Source organism: Phasianus colchicus, chromosome 7 (genome assembly GCF_987193195.1).
Source record: "Phasianus colchicus chromosome 7, bPhaCol1.hap1.1, whole genome shotgun sequence".
Classification (NCBI taxonomy): Eukaryota; Metazoa; Chordata; class Aves; order Galliformes; family Phasianidae; genus Phasianus; species Phasianus colchicus.
Genome location: NC_143442.1, coordinates 23268719 through 23290954, shown reverse-complemented (window position 1 = coordinate 23290954; position 22236 = coordinate 23268719). Strand labels below are relative to the sequence as shown.

General features: G+C 40.2%; 1 protein-coding gene across 11 annotated transcripts in view; it reads left to right on the top strand.

Annotated features, from left to right (window-relative positions):
- The window catches only part of PDE1A (phosphodiesterase 1A), a 206735-nt gene extending 184733 nt beyond the window's left edge, over positions 1-22002 (top strand). For 8 of the 11 annotated variants that reach the window (XM_090144147.1, XM_090144143.1, XM_090144144.1 and 5 more), the window contains 3 exons: positions 7717-7992; positions 14927-14991; positions 15379-22002. In XM_090144147.1, the coding sequence (XP_090000273.1) occupies positions 7717-7992; positions 14927-14991; positions 15379-15681 (644 nt within the window). In that variant the 3' untranslated portion in view covers positions 15682-22002. Of the gene's footprint in view, positions 1-7716; positions 7993-14926; positions 15047-15378 lie in introns of all 11 variants that reach the window. The other 3 variants (XM_031601342.2, XM_031601341.2, XM_031601343.2) reach the window with 3 other exon arrangements.
- The last annotated feature ends 234 nt before the right edge of the window (positions 22003-22236 follow it).

The window sequence follows — 22236 nt, the reverse complement described above, 5'->3', positions numbered from 1 at the left end:
GTGTTATTAAAAAGATAATTCCTTCTTCATTTCCATTACTTTGTAGTTCTCTATAAATTACTGATAGATTCAGTCATGTAAGCCTGGACCATTGACAGCCATTGAAAAGACAGAGCTTCTCACAGCAAGAGGTTGAAGAATGCTCTGGAGCAAGCGATTGTTTCTCCATACAGTCAATATTGTTATAAGTCCCAGCAAGATCCAAATCCAAGAAGTCAGACATGTTTTCTACTGTGAGGAACAGAGCTGTTAACATTCAAGATCTTCTTCTTTTCCTCCATCAACCGAAGAAGTATGTTTAGGTATTTCCTGACCAGAATTATGGAATTGCAGTAGAGCGTTCATTAAAAAAACTGATGAGTTAGTGAAATAACTTGTAGAGGCTAGAAAAGCATGAGGATCTTCAGGGTTCTTGCTTAGCTTCTAGGTTAGATATCCCTCGAATAGCAAAAATGCTTTTGAGTACAGACTTCTATTTTGTTAGTACTGTAGCAGAAATGCTACATCAGGGTCTGAACCAGTGATTGAGCACCTGGTGGGAGGCAGGGCCAACCCAGGGGAGCTCAGGTGTATGCAGTGACACTGAGTGGCTAGAAGGGGTGTAGCCAGAATCCACCCGTTCCCACACCTCATTTAAGGGATGGTGGTGGAGGTAAGGATATCTCACTGGATATCCTCACGTATCTGAGGCCTTCTGGAGGTAAGCAGCTTCTTTCATTTATTTCTGTGCCCACAGTTGTTGCATTTGAGCAAATCTCACCTGCTGCAGCCTGGGATCTTGCTGCTTTGCTGTCATTGCTGTGCTTTCCATTGTGTTACAGTACATAGGCACTGTGTTTTTTTAAAAATAAAAGCTATGGGTGGATTTTGGAGGTTTGTGGAAATTACTTTCCATTTATGTTCTTGTGAACTAATATTATTTTTATTCCATGTATGGGCATAGAGGGTTGCTGGAAGAGAATAAAAGAATTTTTCAGTAAAAGAATGTAACCCTCTATGGAACAGTACCTGAGGTAGCATATGTGTTCTTTGTCACATAATTAGGGAAGGAATCTTCCCGAGTTGGTTGGGATTAACATATACCTGCCCTGAGGCTGTACTCTATTAAGGCTGAAAATTCTTAGTCAGAGTGTGCAGAATTAACATGTGGTAATCAACGAAATGATTTTGAACAATTTGTACTTGAAATTTCTGTCAGCTTGCACTTAAGTTTAGCTTGCACTTAAGTTTCTAAGTGAATTGTGTGAGATCTTGAACTTGGGGCTATTTGTCCTATTTTGTCTGGACCTTCTGCCAGTTCCTCTGACTTTGTTGCTTGCTGAGAAGTTATTAGGCTGCTGTGGGCATATGTATGAATCTGTATTTTAGTCTTATGTGAGTAGGAGCACCTACTGTGGGAAGGAATACCAGTGCATCACTATCAGGTGAAAGGAATGTTGTTGTTCCTACAGTTATTCCTAAATAAGTAACTTATTACAAACCACAATGAGCTGAGGTTGCTGAGAGGGTGATGTGCCTGAGGACAGCATGCCTGGTAGGCAGGCTGGCTGTTGACATATACCTCCAAACACTTTGAGTGGCCTGTGACTAATAGTACTCATTCTTTTACAAGAATGATCTACATTCTTGTCTGTAAGTTGCAGTTACTAGGTGCTGTTACCAGACCACTAAATTAGTTCACAGACTCAAGAGAAGAGTTGTCTCTACAGTGTATGGTGGTACAGATGCATAAAAACAAATGAAAACTAGCAACAATCCCTATGATTTCCTGAGCAGGAATTGCATTTCCTTCAGCTTCTCACCTTCATAGGGTAAGGCTGTAGGTGCAGCTCTGGCCTGGAGGCAGTACTGTGGATGCTGCAGGCCTGAGGTAAATAATCTGACTCCTGTGTCTAAAGCAGAAGACCAGGATGCACTGATGTGGTGTTTGATGGGAGACCCAACAGGTCTAGCAGCTGCTGCTGCTGCCGCCCCTCCCTGAAAAGATCCTGGTGAGACTGTTGACTCAGAGCAAGCAGCTTGGTGCAAGGAGCAAAGTGCTTTATTTTCAGAGGGCCTGTGTTAGCAAGGAAATCATTTATCTACCAATGCAGCTGTTTGTGAGCTTCCTTAACAGGAGGCTTTCAAAATGAGATGGCTCTATTTTGCTTAAAAAAAGAAAAACAAAAAGAAAAACAAACAAACAAGAAAACCGCCTTGTCTTGTATAATTGATGCAGAGGAGCTCAGTGCTCTATAGCCTAAGGGTCCTCAACCTTTCACCACTGGAGAATTAGAGGAATGTGTCTCAGGCCTTTCAGGGAATTTTGTTAACAGGGAATTACCATAATGATCAAACATCTGGGATTCTAATTTGAAAGTCTTGATGTTTAATTAATATTCCAAACCCCTAATCACCAGATAATCTGTCTTTGTTCAACACAACAAATGATAAAGAGACCTTCCATCCCCTGATTTATTTATTTATTTTTTTTTCCAACACATAATGGTGTTAACTGCTGCAAGTTGAAAGTGTGATAGTTACAGCAAATTAACAGTAAAGATCAGTCTGAGAGGCTGTTTCATTGGAGATGCTTGTTAAGTCAACTTTGAGGTCTGAGCATTATTGACCTCTGAGAAGCCAGTAAGAAACAACTTGTTTGGAAACATATAACTGTCATGCAGTTCTACTAGGAGCATTAAAAATTATCTTGACTTTGCAGTTGAGCAAAAAGAGTGACAGCTTAGGGCGCTCACACAGATCATATAGTAGAAGAAGAGAATGTAGTATACAGACCAAGGGTCCAGATGCCAGTTGGATGGGCACATCACTAAAGCATGCAGATGTTCCACTGCAGGATAATACAACCAGTACTGTTATTCATTGTTCCTAGAGCTTCATTTTGAAGGAAAAAGAAAACTGCTCTCATCTTTGCAGTGTGGGTCAGTTTATTAGCTTTTATTATTATTATTTTGCATTTTTTCCCCCTGGGCTGCAACTTTGAATAACAGATGCCTCTTCTGAAAGACCTCTGGATCGTACCTGCAGGCTTCCCTCAGGCACTTTTAATCCTGCATCCTTTCAGCCACAATAACCACAAGGTTTAGCTCCATTTTTGTCTGAAAGATCATCTCTGTAGACTCCCTAATAAGAAGAGAGTAACAGCTGCTGAAATGCAAAAATCTGATAGCATGTTAATGTGATTTAGCTGCTGCTAGGGTGGTGGGAGGATGTGTGTGACACTCATGGAAATCGACTGACAGTTTGGCGCGTGAAATCTACTCTAATAGACTGTTTTAATCTGTTGAACAAAATAAATTCAGAGTTCTAACGGAGTCCCAGCTAAGACCAGAGACAGTGATTTTTTTTTTTTTCTTTTTTTTTTTTCTTTTTAACTGCAGTGCTAAAATGCTTGTCAAAAGTGGTCTTTGAGCTAACTTAGTGTTAAGAATCGTGGGAAAAGAGGTTTTTCTGAAGTCTGAGTAGGTGCAGTGAATGGTTTGAGCCAGGAGGGTCAGGAAGTGTTTTGTGTTGGTGATGTTTCTCAAATCAGACTTGAGGAATGCTAACTGAACCAAAGCAGAACCTTCTGCACATCCCCCACATCGTGTACCAGAGCCATCCTCCCTCTGCAGATGGCTCATGGCTACCCACAAGCAGGTTGAGGGTGGAGTGTCCCTTTTGTCCCTCAAGCCCCAGAGTTCTGGCATTAAAATCTCTACACTTACAGCTAAACAGCAAAAGGGAAGTTAAAAGGTGGAGGTTTACTTTTAACCAAGTCCTTAAGTTAAAAGTTTTGATGGCTAATGAGTCCTTTTGTTATGTTCTCTGCATGACACAATACTGTGACATCTGGCACCACCAGGTTACACGGTTTGCAGTAGTTTTTCATACTCCTATAGCTGCGATGAAATTGCATATGAGAAGGTGAAAGTTGAAGGAGTTGGTGTCTGCTTAAGTGGGTTGCAAGCTACTCTTGGATTTGAAACGGACAGGAAACCAGTCACAGTTGTTTGGGAACTCCTGGAAATTTCTTTGAAGAGCAGCACAGACACCAGGGTCAGTCCTGTTTTCTGCATGGTTCTGGTGTTTACTACTGCTCTCTTTCTCCTCTCTTTACAATGGTAGGTGTGAGAATGCATCATCTGGAAAGATGGCATTCCTTCCCATGTTATCCTGGGTCCATTTTTCCAGGTTTTTCCATTAAAAAGCAGACAATCCCCAAAATCAAACAGTAATATACAAAGGGGGTCTATAACTCCAAGTGACATTGTTGTGATTTAACCTGGCTGGTGGCTCAGCACCACGCAGTTGTTCATTTAGTCCCCTGATTCCCAGAGGGATGGAGGAGAGAATCAGGAAAAAGTAGAACTTATGGGTTGAGGAAAAAACTCTTTACTAAGACAGAGAAAAGGATAATAGTTATGACTATATGTAAAAAGTGATGCACAAGGAATTGCTTGCCACTCCCTGACTGATGCCCAACTAGCCCCCTGAGCAGTGGAAGAGAATGAGATGAACTCCCACCTCCTTCAGAACTCCTTCCACACAGTGTCATCTGGTATGGAATATCCCTTCGGACAGTTTGAGTCAGCTGTCCTAATTCTGTTCCCTCCCAGCTCCTTGGGCCTTTCTTTGAGAACTGTGTAGCAGTGCTTAGCAGCAGCCATAAACATCAGTGTGTTATCAACATTGCTTTTCCCCTAGAACTGTAAAACAATCCAAGGAGGGCCTGTGATTTAAAGAACCCACTTTTACAGATGCTTATTAAGCCAAAAATAGAAAGTGACTTAATGAAAGAAGAGTAATATTTGGTGAAAAGGGTAGAGAAGTCATCTTCAGTGGTTAACACAACAAGCAAACAAAAACAACTACAAAACTCTCAAAATCTAGAACTACTGAGTACCAGAATGTTTCAGCTATTCTGGAAGTTGGCTGTTAGATCACAGCTCCTGACAGATTTCCAAACAAAGCGTGGAAATTACTTTGCCAGCATCCCAGCCTAAACACGCGAGATGAAACGCACCACTTGTGTGGTGCTTACTTATCAAATGACATTGTTTCTTCTCGTGAAGGATAGTGGTTTATGGCAGGAGTTCAGGAGTAGGAACAGAAGTACCAAAAAGAATGGCATGACTGACTGCTAACAGATCTTTTAGGAGAGGCAATGTTTTACAGACAAACATTAAGAAATTTTGATGGTTGCACTTGGGTTCTTGTAAAGAGAACTAAACCATTGACAGTGTGTATATAATGCTGGCTCCAGGCACTTTTCCAGAATTGGAGCAGAGAGAGGAAGAAGTGTTAACAGTGTTAATGCCTGCTCTGAGTTCACTGCCTGCCTTTATTTGAATGAGAGCAAATAAGCCAATAGCCAATATTGTGGCCAGCAAGGATTAAATGAATATAATGCTTATAACCGGCTATAAGCAGATATGTTCTAACTTGCTTTGGACAGATCTGTTATCTAACTTTATTAAACTTGCAAATGCTAGATTACCTCATTCATTTATCATGCCCCATTTCCATCTCTGGTTGGCCACAGTAAGGTATGCCCATGGAGGAGCAGGAAGTTGCACTTCCTAGAAGTGCAGTGCGGGGTGAAGTTCCCTGCCCAAAATGGTTGGATGGAGCCAAAGGCTCTGCCCTGCTCCTGTCCAGCTCTCCTGCCAGTCTGCTTTTCTCACTCCAGTGACATCAACTCAGCAATGCCTCACATGAATCTTAGTTATTCTCTCATTGTCTGAGCCTCTTCTATAATCTGCTGAATGTTTATGTTCCAACTCTTGTAGTGTGAGCTAAGTTACTACTACAGTTCTAACAACAAATACCTAAATCGGTAACGTTGTTAGAGAAATCAATATACTAGAGATAGATCAATGTACAGTCAAAGGCACTTCAAAGAAACCTTTAGGAAAACCCTACTCAAGTTTTTGCTTATGCTGAGCACAGCAAATAAATATCTTCAAGAAAGTCTAAATGAATTGACATATAAACAATTTTAACATATTCTTATATAAGTATTATTTTAACTTACATTTTTTCAGACTTATCTTTTCTGTATGTGTATGTAATTATATTTTAGCTTTCCTTTCCTCAACTTACTGATGCAACTGAACATCCAAAATTGTATTATGAAATTTCCTTGGGTTTCTTATAAAGTTAAGGAAAAATTACTGTAGCTCTGCCATATGGGAGCAAATATGGCTTGTAAATCAGTTTCTTGGGACGAAAGCCTTAGGTGGATAGAATAGAATTGCTCAGGTTGGAAAAGACCTTAAGGATCATCAAGTCCAGCCATGACCTAACCATACTACCGTAACTAAGAACCCTCTGCTAAATCATGTCCCTGAGCACCACGTCCAAATGGTTTTTAAACACATCCAGGGATGGTGAATCAACCACCTCTCTGGGGAGCCTATTCCAGTGCTTAACAACCTTTCTGTAAAGTAGTTTTTCCTGATATCCAACCTAAACTTACCCTGGCGCAACTTAAGGCCATTTCCCCTCATCCTGTCACCAGTGAGAACAGACCAATCCTGCTCTCACTGGAAGCACCTTTCAGGTATGGGAAGAGAGCAGTAACGTCTCTGCTCAGTCTCCTTTTCCCCAGACTAAACAGCCCCAGTAACTTATACCTTAAATGACAGATACTGTAATGAGCATACCTGGCTTAAACATCAGATTTGCTTTAAGCTATGTATTCCTATTTCTCAATGTCTTTATCCTAAACAATTATTTAAGTATTGCTCAGCCTGCAATGTTTGCACATTTTAAATTGGAGGAATTTGTATCTTTTATAATAGTATGCAGATTCTGAAATCTGAATTTATGAAATGGATTCTAATAACAAGAGTAATAGTTCTACCACAAAATTTCTCACACTTGTGATTTCTTGATTTTTCTTTTAAGTATGCCAGGAAGTATAATATAGGTTATTTTTAATCAGACTGTTAATCCTATGTGACTCTTCCATTGTCTGTTTTCTTCATCTTCTTGGTTTGTCTTTGTATGATCTCCCTGTGCTTCTGTTTTCTGTCTCCTTTCACTCTGGGCCATTTCATTTGTACTTTTCATTGCGGAGTCTCTGCAATGAAGCATGCAACAGAGCTCTCTGTGAGCATTTTTTTGATCCTGTTGCTGCTGACCTCTGAAGCACAATTTTTTGCCGTATTTTTTCCTTTCCCATTCTGTATGTTCTGCTAGCCATGGAGGCAGCAGAAATGGATTGCATGCATATAGACATTTGAAATGTGTTTTGGCTTAAGCTATTAGTTGCTGTGTTGGGCTTTTCCAGCCTGAGGGACAAACACCCATCAGGGCTTTCCTTCAGTGCTGATGCCTCCCTCTTCCTGGAATGGTGCTTCTCTCCATGTCCCTTCTCCATTACAGAACTGGTGAGCTCTGCTCCGCTTAGTCATAGTATGGTAAGCTGGTGCTTCGGCACGAGGCTCTTTATTCCCACCCTTTAGCATACAGTGTATTTGTTGCTGCTGCTCATATTACCTCCAGATAAAGAAGTACATGTTAGAGGTCAGACCAGAAAGTAGACTGCCATGATTCAGTTGCAATAGCATAATCGGGATCTGACCTATATTTAACTCATCAGTGCACCTGTCCTTGTGTAGAAAGTTGATGCTCACAGTGTTCCCATATGCAACTCAGTCACTACTCTGAAATCAAACAAGTGTGGCATATCCTCATATCTAATTCGCGTGTTTTGTTCCCTCTTTGTAGAAGAACTTGTGAAAAATGTTGATGAACAGGAAAAAGACCAGAGCAGAAATTCCACAGATGCACAGTTACAGGAAGAGACAAGAAGCAGACAAAATGAGAGTAGTCAGGGAAGCGATGGTACAGCCTGTCCTCCCAGACCCATCGTCCTACAAGTAGTCACTTCCAACACTGCTCTGAGTGATGAATCCAACTCAGAAAAATGCACTAACTCTGATCCGAACCAGAAAGATCTCACCGATGCCCAGCAAGAAACACAGAATACAGACCCACTGAATGGTAATACTTCATGACAAAGCACCAGTCAATCTAATGAAGCTGTCCAGGGTGAAGCTGCAGCAGTATCTGGTATCTCCCTGTCTAACTTCGACAGTGGTAAAATATTAAAACAAAGTGTTGTAAGAGAGTTTCTTCAGAAGTATGTAGAAGCAAAAGTGTCCTAAACCCATAAAGTGAAGACATTTGATATAAGCAAATATCATCTTCATATATTAGTTATTTGGTATCTAGTAGAAAGTCCTTTACGTGAAATACCAAAACTTTTAGTTGAACAGGAGAATGATTTTAAAGAAATTTAAAGGTATGTGTTTGCAGTTAATTAGCACTTTGTAACGGGAGAATTGGGTAAACTTCCAAAACAGGAGTATTTAACTTTTGCTCTTATTATAGGTAATTTCTGTTGTGCAGTTAAAATGCAAACCCTTAACTGAGGCACTTCATATGACTGTGATGTTGTAAACCATTTCTGTTGTACTAAATACAATCTGAATTTGGAATTTACTCTGATCACTTTACATAGATGTGATTTGCTAGCAGTAGTAGGCATGGGACTGGGTCATCCTCTCAAGAATTGTAAGCTGATTGTAATTTGCTGGACAGGCAGAGAAACCAAAACGTTCATATGATGTCAGAATATATTTTTTTTTAGAATGCATGTATTTTTATCACAAGGTGGTTATGATTTGGTATATGTTCATTATGTGACATTATCAGTTCAAGATGCCCAAGAAACATGAATAGGTTTTATGGAAGTAAGAGAAATCAGTGTGCATTTTTTTATTATATTCATGTGGTCTGAATAGTTTATTGTTAGATTATGTTAAAGATATTAGGGTAATAAGAATAATCAAGGCATATAATGGTATTGTTTCCCTCTCTTCCAGTTATAACACTAAGCTCATTAATGATGAGCTAACTGTGAGCCTTGCAGTATTGTGCCAGAAGTATGGCAATGTGTGAGCAGCGATGTTAAATGCTTGTAAGACTTAGACTAGACACAAGTATATGACTTGGCATATCTCTGAACACTTCCTTTTATGGAGAACTCCCACTTATTCATTCTGGAGTCCAACATTCACCAATTTCAGTGCTCCCATGCTTTTGTTGACAGATATATATATTTTTTTCCATCAGCAATAACAGATGGTTAATTTAGGGTTCTAAATCAAAACATTTACACAAAAATTAATTCCACAGCATTTGAAGTTATCTAGTGTAGCAATTGGACAGATCAATATAATGGGAAAGGCATTACAACAAAGGTGACCACACAATAGAAAGGTGCCATAAGGGAAGGGAAGAAGATTGCTCACCCATATCAGAAGATTCCAAGTTCACAGGGGAAAGCTTCACCAAGGAGGGATTGACACAGCTGAATTGCCTTCACCTGTGCAACCCAGGGCTGACTAGGTTCTTTCCCCAGGTGCTCAATCAATGGTTCAGGCTGTGATTCAGCAGTTCCTATACATCTAGCAATTGACATTTGTCTTTGATATGTGTTTTTTGTACCATTTTTTCTACTAATGCTTGTTTTGAAACTTATGTGCCCTGGAAAAGTTTCCCGTCTTCTGAGTGTAGAGTACAATAGAGAAAACTGTGTCTGTTGTCTTACAAGCTCCAAAGATGACATTTGAGGTGTAGCTGTCATTTTAATGGAAATAAATAGTTTTGGTAATGTCCTGAATGAAAAACCAGAGCTTTTACAGGGATATCACTCTCACCCTTTGCATCACTGAAGAGGCAACTGTACCTAAACTGTGGGATGATAGCAAATCATGGAAGAAGGAGGGATAGAGCTGGAGACATAATGCATCAAGTTATCAATCACACAGTAGGAGAACTGGCATATTATTTTTTCAAGGCAGCTTCAGGGGTTGAGCTGTGTGCTGGCAGCTGGGATCCCCCAGCTCACACCTGAGCCATAGCAGATTTTGTAATTGATAGCCAGAAAAAAATTTGGTATAATAATGTACATTTCTCTACAGAAACTTAACATCTGTACTGGAAAAATGTAGTCATCTGCATAAAGATCTTTGGAAACAAAAGGATTTTGTTTCCAAAAGAGGGATTTTTCTCCAGACTGCCCTGTTCTGTAAGCCTTGCCTTTTCCTCCTGGTGAGTGAGAAGTAGTGGCTGCTGTTCATGCTGCTAACAGAACATGTGCCCAGCTATAGTGAGTTCTTAAACATAGTTTGGAAACTATTCATCAGCTGTAGCTTGTTAATGAATGTAGTCATCGTAGGGAATGATACTGTTTGGAGAATGTCTGTGTTCCTGGTTCGCATCTTGCACTTTTAAAAATTCTTTCTAATAGACTTATGTGTCTTTGGTCAACCAACTTAAGCCTAAAAGATATTTTTTAGTTTCGTAAACCTTTTGTGGAGTCTGTTGTAAGTAAGTCCTAGTTCCACCAGCCAGAAAACTGCAAGATGAGGCTGGATTTCTCCTTTTCCTGAAGAGCTGGTTTCTCATTTACACTGTTGCAGATATGAGTACTACAATGCATAGAAAAAAGGCATTGATTAGGTTTTGGTTTTAAAAGGCATCTGATATTTGTAGGCCTTTTGTTGTCATTTTTGTAACAGATATTTCTGTGAAACTTCTGTTCTCTGCAGTGTGTTGAATTTACTTTTAGCCATCTCCTTCTTTGTGTTTGTATTCCAGTAGAGAGAAATCACAGGGAAGTGGAGAGCTTGATGTTTTCTGTTGCATATTAATGTTTGAGCTGAACGCTCTCTGAATGTGTTCTTTTAGATATTCTGTGCACTGATAGTGTAATGCTTGATATCAGATTTACTTATCTGAAGATATTTGATGTTACATTGCCCTTGTCCAGGTCCACCAAGCTTTCTTCCACTGCAGGGCTTTATTGGTCGTCACCATGTCATTTATCTTCTGTTTTGATTTCACTGAATTGTTTGATTTACAGTTTAATAACATTTATTCTTGTATTTTCTCTATTTTCTCCAAATTTAAATCTGTCATAGGAAGCTATTTTGAATACTTTCTGGTCTTTTGAAATGAGAGACTATGTCGTCATATTCTTCAGACTTTCTTTTCTAAGGACAGAGGGGCAGCCATATATATATATATGCTCTTGTATCTGCAGTTAAACCAATGTACTGCCAGAAGCTGGGGCAGCAGACTTACTACAAAGCATAGGTCCTGGCTCTCTGAGATAAAAGGAATTAAGATTGAGGTTCAGCAGCAGCTTTAAGTACCTCTGCATCAATAGTGCCACCATGTTGCAGCAAAAGAAAAGAAAGACAAAGCAGGAGCTCAGTATTGAAATAGCTGGCAATATCCAGTACCAAAGGGAATCCTCAGGTTAAAATGTTTCATACTTCTTTTACGTTACTGAAATGATTTCTTATTCTTGTAAGTGGAAGGACTTTCCTTGAACTGTTGTTGTTGTGTAAATGAGCATAACGCTGGTGGTTTTGCATGGTTTTTCTTGGCTGCAGTGTGTGTGGAGGTTGGTGTCTAATACTGCAGTTGTTGAATTCTACTGGATTGGACAATCAGCCATTCATGAGTAGCATCCGGAATACAGTACTCCCACTTAGCATGTATTTTTCAAAAATCAATGGCATATTAAAATACCTTATGAGGTGCAAACGATGAACCTCAGAGAGACCTTTATATATGCTGAATGTGTATCAGAACTCAAATTGCTGCTGGTTTTTCTGGGTGGAATTTACATCTCACTATGTGAGAAACAGGATTTTGTTGAACTTATATTTTTCCAATGGAAAATACTGAATTAATTCTAACATGTAGGGATTTTTTAGTTGTATAATCAAGTGAGAAATGCCTTGAATTGACATATGAGAAATGTTTTTTAATATTTTATTTAGAACATCGTCTTAAAGTAAAAATAAGATTTTAAAAAGTAAATGGATGTTGCAACTTTAAGGCGATATTCTTAACTAACTCAGAATATGAAAATAGTTAGGATTAAAACATGTTTTGCTATAGTTGGAGTGCATGATGCCTGATGGACAGTGACTGCTTGTCAGTGTGAGCATTAGGAATGCAACACATTTATTCTTAGCATCCAGCATCTTCCAGAAGGTGGAAGTGTTAGGATAAGATATTCCTTGTGTATGGAATAGGACACACCAAAGGAAAACAATAGTGCATGTGTCCTCTCTGATCTTTAAATAAATTCTAAGTCTCAAAGGAAGTATGAAATAGGATGTATTGTGTCATCATAATAAACCATGTGCGCTTTCCCATAAGAATATTTTCTCCCTGGGAGTAAAGAGAGGCTGGGGAGAAATAATACAGAGCGATCAGGAGGAGTATAACTGCAAAATAAGAAATTCAGCAGTGTATGCTTACGTGCAAAAGTAAATGCGTGTAGAATGAGAACAGGCTGTTGGGAAAGAGGGAAGGTACCTCACTGCAGACCCCAGGAACTGAAGAATTAAAGGAAAAAAGACACCACATATCTGTATTCAATCTACATTCAGCCTTGTCCAGAAACCATGATTAATCTTAAATGTTATTTTACTTCTCTCATCTGTTCTTCCTCCATATGGTTAAAGAAGTGTTCCTCCATTTAGCAACCTAAAACCTATGGGTTGGCTCTGGCATTTCTTACTGTCAACATATGAATGTCAGATAGGAGCAAATAACTTTTGTGCCTTTTCTCACCTTCACAAACAAGTTGTGTTTGAGAAGACCAGAAGGGAGAGCTGTGCATGATGCAGCAGTGTTTAGCCCAGCAGGATCTTTCCCTGCACAGCTCTGCATCCCCACTTCTCAATTCTACACCTGTGTTGATAGCTAGCAGATCCAATCAGGCCACTTTGTAAAATAAGGGCAGGTATCTTCAACAGCTTCACTTGCAAGGTGTAGAAGGCAGCATATGCATCTTTTAAGTTTTCTCTGTACATTTATCTGGGCAGTATCAACACACCTTGAAAAGAGAGAAAAGGCACTGCTTTCCTCTCCTTGCATCACTCCTCTTTCTCAGTTATTTACCACCACATTATACCAGGGTCTGTTTCCCTGTGTCCCAGTCAGAGCAAAGAGAGAACTGCTGGGGAGCTCAGGCCAGGGCTGAGTGTGTCTTCTTCCACAGCACTGCTCCCCTTCCTCAGTCTCACTGTCGTTTAATTGCATATTACAAGATTAAGTGGAACTGCTAAAAGGTGATTTTATTTAAGTGGTGGTTTTCGTTTTCTCCTGGGTGATTCATTAATTGGAGCATTAATTTTAAAAACTGCTTATGTTTAATTAAACAACTTCATGTTTCAATGATTTATAATGGCTAGTTGGCACACTTTTAACTTTTCACTCATGATGATAGCCACATTAATCCTTAGTATCAGAATGTAAAAGGGGACAATAAATCTGCAGTAAAGCAGGATACAGGTAAATTCATCCCTGGTGACAGTAGAGGACTGTCAAGCACAGTGTGTTGCAGTGAGCACGCAGAGCCTTCAGCAGACACTCATGGTAAGGCTGCACAAGCCCACTGCAACAATACACCAGTTCAATTCATGGCAATGTGGACAGCATCAAATAGTACCTGTGCCATAGCAAGGCCAGTGGCCCTGGCTGCCAGTCCCATTGGTGCTCAGCAGATGTGGATGGAGGTTGTGTGCTTTGTTAGCATTAATTGTGCACCCTTCCCCATGATGGCAGTGGGAACCCAAAGGAGGAATCTGCATCTGCACTGGGATGAGGATAGAGGGAAGGAGATGTTAAAGGAGCAGGTGGTGTGCTAATAAAAAGGATAGGGATAGAAGCCCTCAGCAACTATTGCAAAGTTGCTACAAAGCGTATGCACTGCTGTGAGGAAAGTGAAGTGTGGCTCAGGATTCAGTGTTCAGTTTTTACAAAGATTAAACACACAATGCCGTGTTAGAGTGGGCAGTACCCTGGCAATGAAATCATTGGTAAAATCCAGTAATGAAATTCTTGCTTGTTTACTGCAATACTGTGGTAAATTCAGGGCTATTCATTTTTTTTTTCTTTCCTCGTGTTCATTGTCATGAACTCTTTTTCCTTTCTAAACTCTGAGCCTCTTTTTCAGCTTCAACTCCCTGTCTTTCAGATTGCCTTTCAAATCGCACATCATCTGCTTTCATTTCTAGCTGCTTATACCTTTGTTTTTGTCTTCCAAAAGTTTTCCCCATATGTGTTTTTGTTTCTAAACTTTTCCCTTCTCTCAGCTCACTTTCTCTGCGTTTGATACTTATGTGGCTTTCCTTTTTCACATTTTTAAGTCACTATTAGTGGGATCACTCCATCCATTAGTTAAAGCTAAGAATTTACCATATAGTTTGTATATAACTCTGAAATTTTGCTGCATTCCCCCCCATGTCTGCTATCCTTAATCAGTTTACAATTTTTCCGGCAGTGCTTATTCAAGGAACAGCTTAAGCAGGAGCTCTGTGTAATGATTGGAGGTTTGACAGTTGTACTGTGTCACCTAGTTTGAAATCTACTTGTACTGCTAGGTGTCACATTCCCTATCTGATTGAATTAATTGAATTTTCAAAACTTGACATTGGCATCTTCCACTGTCTGAGAGCAATTTATGCCTATTTTGGTTGCCTACATTGAAGAGGATTTAAACTGCACATCTCTGCTGAGGGTGGTTTGTGATTTTTCAATAAATTAGAAGTTAAAAACACAGAACACTTCATTAACAGTCACGTTGTTGCATTTTTGTTTCATGGTGTAGTCTATTGCTTTCACTCTATCTTTTGCACTTTAGATAAACCACAACAATTAGTCAATTAAATCCAGTACTTTCTATGCTGAGGAAACAGTTAAAGAAAACTGTGAATGAACCCTCGCTGTAACATTAATAAAAGAAAGGGGAAAGACATTACTGCCTGTCTAGAGCTCTGCAGATGCTATAAATTTCTTTCGCTTCCTCGCTCAAGTTCTTAATAACACTTTTTCTTTCTTCCAGGTGAGCCTACACACTGTAAGCAAACGGAAGATATAGTAAAAGCCACGGAACAGAATCAAGCACTGGTACACAACTAGATTTACTGTTTCTTAAAAGCTTCTGATGTTTCTGGCAGGACAGGTACTTTTGTCATTTCTTTCTTATAATGGTGATAGTTTTGTACCATGAAGACTGGCTCATTGCTATTATTATTCTCTTTATTCTGTCTTAGTTGTGGGTTTATCACAAAACTTTGAGTCAGGAGTATATTGCAACCCACTTTTTGTGTCCCTTTAGAAGTCAATTCACCATAACAAAATGGAAAAACAGTACTGTGTATCTGAATTCTTAATGTGAGACAAAATAACCATGCAGTAAAACATCCCCAAGTCAAGTATACTGAATACTAGAAATATGTGGTAATAGTAGTAAAAATCTATTGTTTATGAATTTTTACTTGTACTCTGTTGCAGAAGAAGAGAGCACTGTTCCTACCTCCATGCTCTCAGAGGCTGTTATCTGTCAACTTACTCTCAGATCATCTTGTTTCAGTGGAGGCTGGGCAAAAGGATCAAAAGTGTAAAACATCAAACCCTGAGCTGGGAACTCAACGCACCGAACAATTCCCAAGATCTCTGTCATATTTGTTGTTGCTTTTTCCTTTTCTATTCTGCTTTCTTAAACTGGCCAAAATAATTTTTCCAGCCAAAGTTGGACCTTGCTTTGTTGCATCACTGACACCAGCCGTTTCCAAGAGACATGTGAAAATATGTTAAAGATCATCTGCACTGGATTGCTGTTCCATGTCACTGCCGCTGGCATCTAATGGAAATGGAAAGCCAAAACAAAATACTGTCACAGACACTTGTTCATGCAATCATGCTGCATGCAACATGAAAGTTCTACTTGTTAGCTTCCTTAAAATATCTGGAAATGTAAATACGTGGATGGTGCAGGAAGTCCGAGAGTTGTACTATCTAACCTGCATGAATAATGACTCTTTTCCCATGTCTGCCACGTGGAGAGAGATGGTGTTTAACAAATCAGTATTGGAAATATCACCCAGTATTATGATTAAAACATACTCAGCCCTACAGTGTTTGTCAGATGTCGGTGCTGGTGTCAGCCCTACTACGAAGCTGGTGCTTATGGTTTCACAGGCAGAAAGAGACTGCTACACAGATACACAAAAATTGCTACCCTCCAGCAAAGCGTAGTATTGTCTCTCAGACAGAACTGGAAGGTAATATTGAGGCCTTATATAATGAGTTTGCTCAAATGAAAAGGTGACAGCATGGATCTGACGAAGTCCTCCCTAGCTTTGCTTCGTTCAAACACCAGAGCATCTTTCTCTGAGACGCAGCACAAGTGGAGCACACAGGCACTTACCTCTGCCGGATGTCTTGGAATGAGCCCTGCAGCCCAGCTGTGCCTAGAAGAGGCTCCATGTTCATCTCTGCTCCTGCTGAGCCTTGTGGGACCTCGTGCAGCCTGCACCCAACCTCACTTTACTGCGGCCAACGAGGAACCTTCCTCTCTCCTTTCACCTTGTACTCTCCTGGTTAACTTGGGTCACTGCATTCCTTTTTTTGGATCCTGTGTATTACCTCGATGACCAAGTCTGCAGTCAGCCATGGGCCACACAAAGGCGGGCTTGTGGGGCAGCATTGCTCCCCGCTACGCAGAGCCCTGGATGCTCATCCGCTGCTTCAGGAACCTAATTATAGCTTCCCATGTACCACAGGCTCAGCCTCCAGAGAATGTGTTTTGTCCCAGCTGAAGGAGGAGCAGTAAACCAGCCACCCCACATGTAGGGGCCTGTGCGTCTCTTTTCCTTTGACTGTCTCCTTTCTGACAGCAGAGTCATTGAAATTGAGCTGGGAACAATATGAGCTCTGAGCCCTGGGATAAGGGCATGCCAAAAGGTGGAATTTCTGTCGTTGAATATGTAAGCCATATACACGCTATGCACAGTTAGAGTGTGTAGTTTTAACTTAAGAAATGTTTGTGCATATAGGTTGTAAAAAGTGCATTTAAATTGTTTTGTGTATCTGGTCCAGGGCTTGTATTTGGCATGGACAAAGTTCTGTACAGTGCAGCTGAAGAATGAAATGTTAACAAATGAAATTGTATCATATATGTTATAATGCAATTGATATTTTTTGCTAAGAGTTAAGAATTTATATATTCTGGCAGTGTTTGAGCAAATCCTTAGTAGCCTGGATCACTCCATGCACCTCTGAATCCATTATGGGGAATGTTGGACACATTTTTTTCTTTATAATGAAATATTTCTTATTGTTGTCACACCAAAAGAGAGACATCGTTTATATCAGACTTTTTTGTTTTTCATTGCAAATTGCCATATGCTGTGGTGGTACAAAACTTTCCTGTTTAAGATCTGATATCTTTGGTCTTGTATCTTTTCTTTCAAAACACGGGATCTTATTTCAGATATGTTGAGCATCTGTAGTTCCCACCAAATTTTAAAAGTGCAAAAATTGAGAGAGAGATTTAAAAATTAGGCCAGCTATGTCTTTGTCTGTAACAGTGCATTCATCAGCATTGTGATTTGTCATTCCCTGAGACCAAAACTTTGGAGCAACCCAAATTTAATGTTTGTATTGTACTTTCAATTTCAGACTTCTACCATAGCTGAACTTGACTTTTTCTTTCTGTGATTGATATGCTATACAAAAGTCTTCTTCTGGAAATACAAGCAGAACTTATAGCAGATTCTGCAGAACACTGGGAGCATCCTGCTGGGCTTTTGGTGTCCTGATGTCCTTCAGAAGGTAGGAGGAGCTCCTGAGCTCACAGGAGGCACGCAGTGCCTGCTTAACTCTTTATTCATACAGAAATGTATAAATAATTCTGCTTCTTCATTTTTATACAGTCTTAATCACTGTGGTAGGTGTTACTGAAATAGAAGAGTCCTTAGTTTTCCTTTAAAGCCAGATAACTCTCTTTCTTTCTTCCTTTATTCTTAGCAAGGTTTTTTTCCAGACAAGACCCAAAGCTTAGCGTGTTGTTTGGATAAGGAGAAATTTACTTTGGCTGAGGAGACCATAATCATTGTGTGTCAGTTAAGGCTTTGACTGTGTGTGGAATTCACACTCAGATGGCAGAGCAGCTTTCTGTGGGGGCCTCTCCCAGGCAGGACTTTCTCTCTGAACCCCGTAAGTCTGCGCTACCAAAGCATTGCATGGGGCCATAAGAACTGGTGTTTGTATCTGCATCTCTCCCACAACATTATGGGCATGTACCCCTGCATTGAGCACACTGAGGAACTGTAGCTTTAGATTAGCCCTCAAAATTTTTATTTTGTACTTTTATCTTGAGATATCTGATAAATATATTATGTAATATTGTTATGGTTTATGATCTAGCCAGTATTTTTTTATTTGATTTTCAACAAGGCAATCTACAACTGTGTGTTTCTATTCTGCTGTATTTGTCCGTATTTCCTATGATGATATTCCTAAATAAATTTGATTTGAGGGCAAAGATCATGAAGCTCCTGAGTGTTAGTTACAAATCTGCCTGACTGAAGCATTTGCTTTTTTGCATAAAATTGTCTCTGAAAAGTGGCAGAGCAGAGCTGGCTGTTCCTGTGCCCATTGCCTGCCTGTCACTCCATGCTTTGTCCATGGCTGTGCCACTTTGCTGCACCAACTCACTTGCATCCTTGTGGCTCCCTTGACAACACTTTCTCTCAGTGTGCTTTACCTTTTTAACCTTTACTACTCAGTCAGCCCTCATATGAAGGAAATCATAACCAGTAAAAAAGTATTGTTTCCCAAATCTTTTTACCATGGGCTGGCACTGTTGAAATTGCTGGTACTATTCAGGTCAGCACTGATTCTTCAGAATGGGTTCAGTTTTCAGAGGCAACTCTATGGCATGGTGCAGGCTTAATTAGCAGAGTTCAGTGGAGCAGGGCCTCCACCTACTACAACTGGAAATGATTGGAAAGAATCCCATTGACTTAGACTTGTATTACACTCTCACAAGGTGCATGATGACAATAAATCAAGAATAACTATGCCATATCTAGTTCTTTGCAGCTCCATTCAGCTCTCTTCAGCCACGTACTCGGGTGACTTTCATCTGTTGCATGTAAGCCAAAAGACAATCAAGCCGCTACTAAGACATCAAATTAACAAATTAATCAAGATCCCTAGTGGAAATGTATAGAATATATATTTTCAGTGACTACATCTGAGAAAGAGTAAAATATAATATTAACATTCTTCGATAGCAGATTAAAAAGACTTAATATTGCAATAGTTTAGACAAGATTTGTTTGAGAGGGGAGTGTATCCAATTGTAAATCGTTCTTTGAAAATCAAATCCTTCAAAACCCAAAAAGTCCTAAAAATTGAGTAGAAACAACATTTAATAATGTAAAGAAAAGAAATGTCATCTCTCAGAAACATTTAGGCAATTTCCCTGGGATAATTTTGCTTTCCTGGTCATTTAATTATTTAGTGGGTCTCAAGAGACCTCTTGTCCATGTACCAGGACAAACACTCAGAAGTTTTACAGAACTCTGGGCTTCTAAGTAGTCCCCTGGGAATGAAGAGGCTACTCACAACCAAAGAGTAATAAATGTGGGAAAAAAAAAAAAAAAAAAAACTGTGCTGCAAAATACACTTTCCTTCTGCTCAAGCAAGTCCTTTTCCTACAGGCCATTCTCACAGAGCAGCAAAGGCACTACCAATAAGACGCGGAGGGCGTATAGCTCAGCTCTTCAGTCAGAAGGAAGGGAAGCAAGTTTTGGTGTTCGGTAAACTGTCAGTAATTTAAGTAATTAAGTTGCTGAAGCAAATTAAACTTTGCAAAAAAACACCAGCAACAAACACAAAACAATCAAACAAAAGTGTCTCAACGAACCAAAGAACAACCAACCAACCAAAAATGCCACTCCCCAAAGCCTAACCTCGAAAAGATAGTTGGAAGTCTGTTACCAACACTTCTTACATAAGGATTGATTACTGTTGGAGAACTTGTAATTAGCTATTGTTAATTTCTCTGTTTTCAGCTTCTTTATTGAAATTTTAGCTGTTTTTAATTCTTCTATTGAAATTATTCTTCCTTTTCTTTGATACCACTCTCCTCTGAGAGAGAGTTATGTTATTCTTTCCAGTCAAAAATGAACGTTTGCCTCTATTTCTTGAGGTACTCTGGTACTGTTCAACTGGAATGAATGGCGGTGAATTTTTGGTGAGCATTGTGACTTAATAGATGATGTATCTTTTTTTCAGCATTTCTGTAAGAGGAAGGCTCCTATTTGGCTAGTTGCAAGGTGGTTTGGAGTAGGACAGAGCTGTGACTGCAGCCATAGGTAGATCTGATGGACATGTGTGTGTTCACAAGCAAATAATGGGCATGAGACCAGGGCTACAGAGTTGATATTCCCAGCAAATTAGAGAATAAAAATGACATGAGCAATTTAAATATTATTTATAATTGACCTTCATGTCTGTTTTTAATATTCAATCTGCAGAGTGTTTAAAAAAGCAATTAAAAGTCCTATATAATGTTAAAACCCCTGATAAATGCAATAAACAAATGACATATTCCAAAGAGAGAATCTATGTCCCATTAGGAGAGAAAAAGAAAGATGAGAGCAACATATGGCAGTATAATTAGCATGATTAGGGAAGCACATCAATAGAATTTATGCTGCAGGGAAAATGTAATAAGAAACCAACACACTTTCCTCACTGCCTTGAAAACTGCAAATATCGCTCTCTGAAAGGGAGAAGATGCAGAAAGACTCTCTGGCATTTAAAGCTCTAACTTGTGTTCTTCTGATTATTAAAGATGCACACAGCCATCTGCAAACCATTTATTTTTTGCAGAGTGCACATTGTCCCATTGCTTTGATTAATAAGGAGCAATATTACACCTCAGCTGCTTTTCAGAAAGATGCTATTTTGGAAACCTAATTAATACTCACTCCACTGTTAGCTTGAGGTGTTCGTTAGTGCCAGATACTGAGTTCTTATTTGTTTCTCATTATGTGGAGAGTATTGCTTCTCAATGCCAAGGTTTTTGTTTTGCACTTTGGAATAACCTTTCGACACCACTGCTCCCCAGCCCTCCCTTCAGAAGAGCCAATAACACCTGTCGTCATTATTTTAGGATGCCCATTATGTCTGTCAAAGACAATGGGGCTATTTAAATAGTTAGACAGTCCTGATGCACAGCAAATATCCCTGCCATTTTCTGAACAGTTGGGCCAAAGAGAAAAGAAAAATTTAGAAATGTGGCAACGCAGTTGTAATTTCAGCTCACCACTAAGGGTCAGTATATACCAAGCAAATGCATCATTACAGGATTAAAACAGTCAGTTTCTCTTAGCAGGAGCACTGGATATATTTGTAGAAAGCACAGATTACTTTAGAAGCTACCAGAACCATCCAAACCTATAGCAGAAATGCCCCTGCTGTTGGAAGTGAACACACAGACTCCATCAGCCAGCTCTCCTGTGTCTGGAGACCAGCAACGTGTCACCAGGTGGCCTGAGGCCCAGTGAAGGGGCACAGACACCTTGCCTGATATCTGCCCAAGGTGCTGCTGCTGAGGATGGCCCTGCTGTCACACCGGGGAGAGCAATGAGAACACCACAGCACAAGAGACGCTGAACATCAACTCAATTGCCAAATGCCACACTCGCTTGAAAAGGTCAAATGTAATTGCATGTGTGACGAGCCTACAGAGCAGCTGAGACTTCTATTGCAACTCACCATTGTGCTGAGTAGCTAAAGGAGAGAAAGGAATAGGTAACAGCCATACACACACAAACAGAGGATGTAAACCCTATAAAACCAGCAGTGGAGAAGGTGTCAGCTGTCGATCCAGTGCATGGCCAACTTAGTGCAGAGTTCCACGTGCCACCTGCAACTCTGTCTTCTACAAACCTGCCAGCAGAAAGTTTCACCTCATGTCAGAAAGTGTCACCACGTGTTCCTCAGCAATAAGGCCTCACATAGAAAGCCCGTGTCCCACCTATGTAAGAGAAAGAGAGGGGAAGGGGAAAGGAAAGCTGCGCAGTGGAAAGAGAGGAGAGGAGAGGAGAGGAGAGGAGAGGAGAGGAGAGGAGAGGAGAGGAGAGGAGAGGAGAGGAGAGGAGAGGAGAGGAGAGGAGAGGAGAGGAGAGGAGAGGAGAGGAGAGGAGAGGAGAGGAGAGGAGAGGAGAGGAGAGGAGAGGAGAGGAGAGGAGAGGAGAGGAGAGGAGAGGAGAGGAGAGGAGAGGGGGGAAGAGGAGAGGAGAGGGGGGAAGAGGAGAGGAGAGGGGGGAAGAGGAGAGGAGAGGGGGGAAG